This window comes from Frankliniella occidentalis, unplaced genomic scaffold (assembly GCF_000697945.3).
Source record: "Frankliniella occidentalis isolate FOCC.00 unplaced genomic scaffold, Focc_3.1 Scaffold66, whole genome shotgun sequence".
Taxonomy (NCBI): Eukaryota; Metazoa; Arthropoda; class Insecta; order Thysanoptera; family Thripidae; genus Frankliniella; species Frankliniella occidentalis.
Genome location: NW_026267196.1, coordinates 1,387,029 through 1,392,976, shown reverse-complemented (window position 1 = coordinate 1,392,976; position 5,948 = coordinate 1,387,029). Strand labels below are relative to the sequence as shown.

The 5,948-nt window shown below is 59.4% G+C and overlaps 2 protein-coding genes across 5 annotated transcripts; one reads left to right on the top strand and one right to left on the bottom strand.

Moving 5' to 3' along the window:
* The first annotated feature begins 6 nt into the window (after positions 1-6).
* LOC113211167 (uncharacterized) lies at positions 7-2,544 on the top strand. Of its 2 annotated transcripts, none has more exons than XM_026429482.2 (5): positions 7-392; positions 787-957; positions 1,762-1,929; positions 2,031-2,132; positions 2,226-2,544. In XM_026429482.2, exons 1-5 carry the CDS (start codon positions 57-59, stop codon positions 2,379-2,381), a joined length of 933 nt encoding a protein of 310 aa, XP_026285267.1. In that variant the 5' UTR covers positions 7-56; the 3' UTR covers positions 2,382-2,544. The 2 variants fall into 2 exon arrangements, with proteins under 2 accessions (XP_026285267.1, XP_026285259.1); XM_026429474.2 differs by having other exon boundaries at positions 1,762-1,939.
* On the bottom strand, positions 2,476-5,701 carry LOC113211159 (putative inorganic phosphate cotransporter). 3 transcript variants are annotated; one of them, XM_026429462.2, is made up of 8 exons: positions 5,496-5,696; positions 4,858-5,018; positions 4,219-4,761; positions 3,836-4,118; positions 3,479-3,747; positions 3,267-3,405; positions 3,102-3,169; positions 2,476-2,756 (listed from the first exon to the last, which is right to left on the bottom strand). In XM_026429462.2, exons 1-7 carry the CDS (start codon positions 5,518-5,520, stop codon positions 3,126-3,128), a joined length of 1,464 nt encoding a protein of 487 aa, XP_026285247.1. In that variant the 5' UTR covers positions 5,521-5,696; the 3' UTR covers positions 2,476-2,756; positions 3,102-3,125. The 3 variants fall into 3 exon arrangements, with proteins under 3 accessions (XP_026285247.1, XP_052124208.1, XP_052124210.1); XM_052268248.1 differs by lacking the exon at positions 3,102-3,169 and having other exon boundaries at positions 5,496-5,699; XM_052268250.1 differs by lacking the exons at positions 3,102-3,169; positions 3,267-3,405 and having other exon boundaries at positions 5,496-5,701.
* Between the last annotated feature and the right edge of the window lie 247 nt (positions 5,702-5,948).

Genomic DNA, 5,948 nt, shown 5'->3' with positions numbered 1-5,948 from the left:
GCCCCGTCCACCGGCCTGTTGGCTCGAAGCGGCCGGCCAGTCCATCCCATTCCAGGATGGCCCGGGTGCGGGCCGCCTCGACAGAGTCCCAGCTCCAGGACACGCCCAGGAGCCCGTGCGACGACGCCGAGGCCCTCAACGAGGAGGACGAGGCCCCCGACGTGCGCGGTGACAGAGTCCAGGACCCCGTCGAGGAGGCCGTCGCCGAGGCGCAGGTCGACAGCTCCGATGCCAGGCAGGCGGGCTTCCATTACTCCCTGGGCGTGACTCTGGCCGCGCTCGCCACCGCCTACTTCATCCACTACTACATCCACGCCGGGGCCGTCTCGGCCTCCTCGCCGTCCTCCTCGGCGCCGCACACCTTCAGGAACCCTCTGAAGGGGGGATTAGCCGTGAGTGTTGTCAGAGATGACGCGTCGTTGCGTTGCATGACTAGACTCCGAGTTGTACTTCACTTTAAAAAAAATCATTGTACCGGGTGTAACTGTGAATGCGCTGCAGTGTAGCGGGTTTGCCTACTCTTTACACCCGTAAGGGGCCATGGCCCCTGCGGCCATATTGAGTATGCAATCCCGCAACACTGCTGCGTATTCACAGTTATACCCGGTACACCCTGCAAAACAATCAGAGAATATAGCAGAAAAAAAAACAAAAAAATCAACTTTAAAAGCAAATTTTCAAAAACGTCGAAAAAAATCAGAAAAAAAAGAAAAAAGAAAAATTAGAGGGAAAAAAATCCGTGTACGCTTGACTTATTGATGAAGTTATCCCTCGCTTGACTCCCAGGGTCCGTTCGATGTCGAGCTGGAGAAGGCCGAGATGTGCGACAAGGAGCGGCAGGGGCTGGGCGCGGCCAAAATGGAGTACAGCAGTGTGACCCTCGACAAGGATGTTCCCAAGCGCTATCACATCAGTGGCCGCGGCTACTTCAACTACAACACGTCCGACGACCTGTCGGTGAGCTTATTATTGGAGTGAAAACGGTCGGAAAAAGAGTAAAAGTGCGTTCGGGCACGATGTACTCACGACCTTGGCGTGATGGTAACCGCGAGGTGCTGCGAGATCACTAAAACGGAGATAAAAAAAACTTTCTCCCAGTTTTTGCTGACCGCCATCATTTCAATTATTTTGTTCTTTGTTGCATGTTTTTTTAATGATGCGCAATCTAATTACGCGATCCTGACGAGTTTTTTTTATTTTTATTTACAAGCTACGCTGTTGTCAGCCGGGTATCCCTTATCACAGTCGTTCAAACACAAGGAGGCGGGTCGGTCCAGGTGAGCCATAATGTGCTCGCCGTCCTGGCTGCCGACCCGAAAGGAACATTCTCTCTCGCCTGCATCGACCTGAGCTCTGCAGCGAGTGAGCATCGAATGCCTACTCGGAGTCCGAAAGCGATGTGGAGTGAGAAAAGCTATGGGCTATGGCCCGGCGCGAGCTTCTCACTCCCACCGCCCACCGCACTGCACTACCGGCCTTGACCGAGCACCTTCACTAGCTGGTGCTCTCAAGGTAGGGCGTCCGCCTTGCACAGCTGCTTGGCGGGTTGGCCTACCCAAGGTGTCGCAGGCGCTATCATCTACGTGGCCTAAACCGCCAGTTATCTGAATCCAACCAACCTTATCAAGACTGTACTAACCTGACTCCTATGTGCTTGCTCCGTCATTGTTTACATGTGGGCGATGGCAAAATCAGAGCAATTTTGCAAGCGTTGCCTCGAGGAACATTCATTGTGGGCACACCTGAACGCTCGTGTCGCAGGCAAAGTTCCTGCTCGCCTCGTGGAACTTCCCCGGTCGCTGGATCACTTACTACAGCAACACGTTCTCGGGGGGATGCTCAATGGCCAAAAACTTCTCCCCCGAGAGATGGCGGCGGATGTCCCAAATGGTCTTTGGCCACGAGAACGCCGACTGCCCTTTCCCGCCGGTGAGCGCGAGTGAGTGTGAGCGGATGACATGATGAAGTGTACTGGTGAATCAGTGGGGATCATGCTGGCCTCACCTTTGCCGCCTTCTTCACCGGCACAGGTCCGCGTGGAGGTCGTCAACTTCACGGTGGACCACAAGCAGCAGAGCTACATCAAGGAGTGGGTGTACGGCAGGTGGAAGGTGGAGAACCAGATCATAGATGTAAGCAGTGATGGCTGACAGTGCCCTGCCGCACATGAAGTACGTGTCGCTTGAATTGGGTGCTCCTGACGTGGTGCTACTCTCGTTTTGCAGACGGCCTACGGCAACCGGGTGGTGTCGTGCCATCGCGCCATCTTCCGCGTCGTGCCGAAGAAGCCCGAAAAGCCCATGCCCGCCGTGGTGCCCGCCTTCGACAACACCGACAGGTTGTCCGTCGAGATGCTGGAGCCCCCGGACGCTCCGCCGTGACCCCACCCGCATGCTTCGCGTCAACAAGGGAAATGGAAGGACTCTGCTCCTCCACTGCTCTCAGTCAAAAAAGCAGAGGAGGAATCATACTCGATTCGAAATAAAAACCTTAATTTAATTTAACAATTATGATAACAGTAACAATAAATATAACAAAATTTCACGAAGTCTAGTTTTGTACATGCAGAAAATTGGTTCATCACAGCCATTGCTCGTACTCGGTCCGAGATCACCAGCCCGACGCGCAAGCCAGAGCCAGACTCACCTCAGAACGCTGCAGGTGAGGCGGGCGGGGATGGCCAGGACAAGCACGGGGTTCTTGTAGTCCTTGCGACCAGTCGCAGCGGGGCGCTCACAGGTGCGTGACAATGGTTTCTGCACGGGGGGTGAAAAGCAGCATTAGTGGTTGCACCGAATCCCGGCGCGAAACGGGAGGGAAAACGTTTTCTTTTACAAATTGCGATCGGCGAACACGTGTAAAGCGGGCGGACAGCTCGGTCGGTGGCACTCTGTCAAACGGACACGGGAAGTCGCCCCTGGACCTTGACTGTCAAAATGCGAGCGGCTGGTACATAATTACAGGACGAACACAATTGCAACGGACGAGCAGAGACAACGTGAAGCTCGACAAACCAGCGCAACGACAAACGACAGGACAGCGGCGGGGGGCGAGGCGGGACGCAGCAGGACGGACACAGAGCTGAAACAGACATGCCAAACCTTCTGTGGGTCGCGCTCGCGTGTTTACAACACCTTGGAGAGCAGCTCGTGACGCTCGGCCGGCTCGTCTGAAACAGCAGAGCTTACGGCGTCAGCGCCTGTCGCTATATAGGGCGGGTGACATGGCCACTGCCACATTACCAGTCACGTGTCAACGGCGGCTACCTTTGCTCGATTTTAGAGAGTCCTGTGGGTTGTTCCACGGCTGGACGTCGGCGCGCCCAAACAGCAGGAACACAGTGTTCCCCGTGAGGTAGACGCAGCCGCCGATCAGATACACGTAGCTCCAGCCCGTTGCCAGCTCCTGTTCACGAAGGGGTTGTTGTCGAACGGTCACGAGGGCGGTGCGTCACTTCAAGGACTCGTCCAGGACTCACCTCGTGGGTCTGGCCGCGGTCGTCGCCGACGACGGCGCTGACGAGGAGCGGCGCCACGATGCCCATGGTGTTGCCGATGCAGTTGGACAGGCCGAACATGGCGCCACCGAAGTTGGGCGACAAGTCGACGTGGTTGATGAGGAAGCCGACGAGGAGGGCGGCCTCCAGGGACACGGCCACGGTGAGCAGCGCCACGGCCACGGCCGTTTGGATGCCGAGGTGCGTCAACAGCGCCAGCGTCAGGAAGGTCAGCCCCATGCCGTAGTGGCCTGCGGACGGAAGACATACAGGAGGGGGATGTTCGAGGAGAGGGTGGACAATGGGGTACCGGGGAGGCAGGGGCACAGCAATACACACCGATTGAGTTGAATATCTTCCTAGTCTGGACGATGGTGAGACACTGTCTGTCGGAGAGGATCTTTACCACCCACACCACCAGCATGGAGGTGAACACCAGGCTGAGGTAAGGCAGCGAGGACACGAGTCCGTTGTCCTTGATGTCGAACTCCAGCACGGTCTTCATGTAGTTTGGCATCTGCGTGAGCATGAGCCAGTGGCCGAAGTTGCTGCACGAGTGCACCACGATGATGGCCCACACGCAGGGGGTGCTCAGCACTTTGCCCCAGGGCACGGTGAGACGCTGCAGGGGACACGTCGTAAGGGTAAGAAGGAAAGTTGAGAAAACGCGTTATTTGGAGACACTGCACACCCCATCCACACCGGCCCCGGCCCGTACGCACCTTGCTGCCGCTGGAGGACGACCCCAGCGCGCCCTGGATGTACTCGCGCTCCTCGGCCGAGATCCTGGTGCAGGTGTCGGGGGAGTTGGCGCCCTGCCACAGCCAGAGTGCGCCCCACAGCACGGACAGCCCGCCCGGCACGTAGAAGCCCGACGGCCAGCCCAACGGGGAGGAGCACAGCAGCCCGACGCCCGCCATGGCGGCGAGCGTGCCGACGGACGGCCCGCTCATGACGATGGCGGAGGAGCGGCTGCGCTCGAGCGGCGGCGCCCACCGCCCGAGCATGTAGTGCACGCAGGGGAAGACGAGGCCCTGGCAGAGGCCCTCGACGGCGCGCAGGACGCACAGCGTGTACGCGCCGCCCCAGGCGGCCGCCAGCGGCGTCAGCACCGACAGCAGCCCGCTGCCCGCCACGCCGATAAAGATGAAGTAGCGGGGGCCGTATCGGTTGGACAGCGTGGCGCCGGGCACCTGCATGAGCACGTAGCCCCAGAAGAAGGACGACAGCACGTAGCCGCGCTCCTGCTGGCTCCAGTCGTAGGTCTGCGAGCGAGACGGGCTGATGAAACTCCCTGGCCAGCGCAGGGTGCAGAGGAGCACACTGTGATTTCAACACACAACCCCTCCACGGGCACTTGCCTGGAAGCCCGCGGCGCTCTCCGGGGAGGTCATGGCCACGATGCACAGCGACATGTTGACGCGGCAGCTGTACGCCAGCGCCGTGCCCACGGCCAGGATCCACATCTGGATGTGCCGCCGGCCGAAGGCGCTGGCCACGGCGGGCGGCAGCTCTGCGGGCTCTGCGGCGGGGCGGAGGCAGACAAACGGTTAGCCCGCTCATTACACTCGTATGGTCCGGCCGGTCCCACGCCACGCCGAGCCGAACCCTGGCCGTGCCCGGACCAACGGAATGGCACGAGACTTGTGTGTGTGTTGTGTGTGGTTAATTGTGGGACCGCGCCTTCCGACGCTTGGTGCAGATCTCCGTCTCCACCTCTCGGCAGGCGTGCCGTGCGATGGGTCACTCGAAACATTGACGTTTTCATTGATTAACCAGTCAGCATACCTCGTAGGACAGGCGCCGGCTCGAGGCTAGGGGAGCGCGATCGCGATACGTTTTGTTTTCGAAGTGTTTTTCATGGACCGATTCACAGCCCTGCCTGGACTTCCCTCGCGACAGGATGAAAGCCCTTCCTCCCCTTGAATTTCCGGGTGGCGGACGTTGGTGGGTTCTGTCGCCCTCACCCAACCTCTCCCTCCACCGTGCCCTCACCTACCTTCCTTGATGGGGAGGTTCTTCATCGCGGTGCTTCGCTTCGCCTCGGTGTCCAGGAGAGTCGTCGCGGTCCTCACGCCTCGGCCGCCTGAGCTCGACTCTGCTGCGCTCGGCTGGCGGGAACTGCAGCCCGAGAGGCACCTCCAGCCCCAGCACAGGTGAGCAGGGCTTGCCACGGGCGGGACGCTCGAGATATCCCGAGTCAGCGCCCGCGCATTACCGCTGTGAAAACATTGTAGCTAACGCGGTAATGCCACGCGACGCCAGAGTAGGTAATTCCACCGAAATAGCGAATGAGCAGGGGGTAGCAACGAGGCGCTTCTGAGTGACCCCATGCGGTAGCGAGGCCCGGCCCCCCACCACCGGCCTCGGCGCGCCGCGGCCGGAGCCAGGCGAGCCGCGCCCGATTGCAGCGCTTCAGTCAACTCAACCATATTCTATCAAAACGTCTCAA

Excerpts from the sequence above, each read along its gene's own strand:
- LOC113211167 (XM_026429474.2), top strand. The coding sequence starts at position 57 with ATGGCCCGGGTGCGGGCCGCCTCGACAGAGTCCCAGCTCCAGGACACG. Across the intron at positions 393-786 it reads CTCTGAAGGGGGGATTAGCC|GGTCCGTTCGATGTCGAGCT; the intron begins GTGAGTGTTGTC and ends CTTGACTCCCAG. Across the intron at positions 1,940-2,030 it reads TTTCCCGCCGGTGAGCGCGA|GTCCGCGTGGAGGTCGTCAA; the intron begins GTGAGTGTGAGC and ends TCACCGGCACAG.
- LOC113211159 (XM_026429462.2), bottom strand. The coding sequence starts at position 5,520 with ATGAAGAACCTCCCCATCAAGGAAG. Across the intron at positions 4,762-4,857 it reads AGAGCGCCGCGGGCTTCCAG|ACCTACGACTGGAGCCAGCA; the intron begins GCAAGTGCCCGT and ends TCTCGCTCGCAG. Across the intron at positions 3,748-3,835 it reads GAAGATATTCAACTCAATCG|GCCACTACGGCATGGGGCTG; the intron begins GTGTGTATTGCT and ends TTCCGTCCGCAG.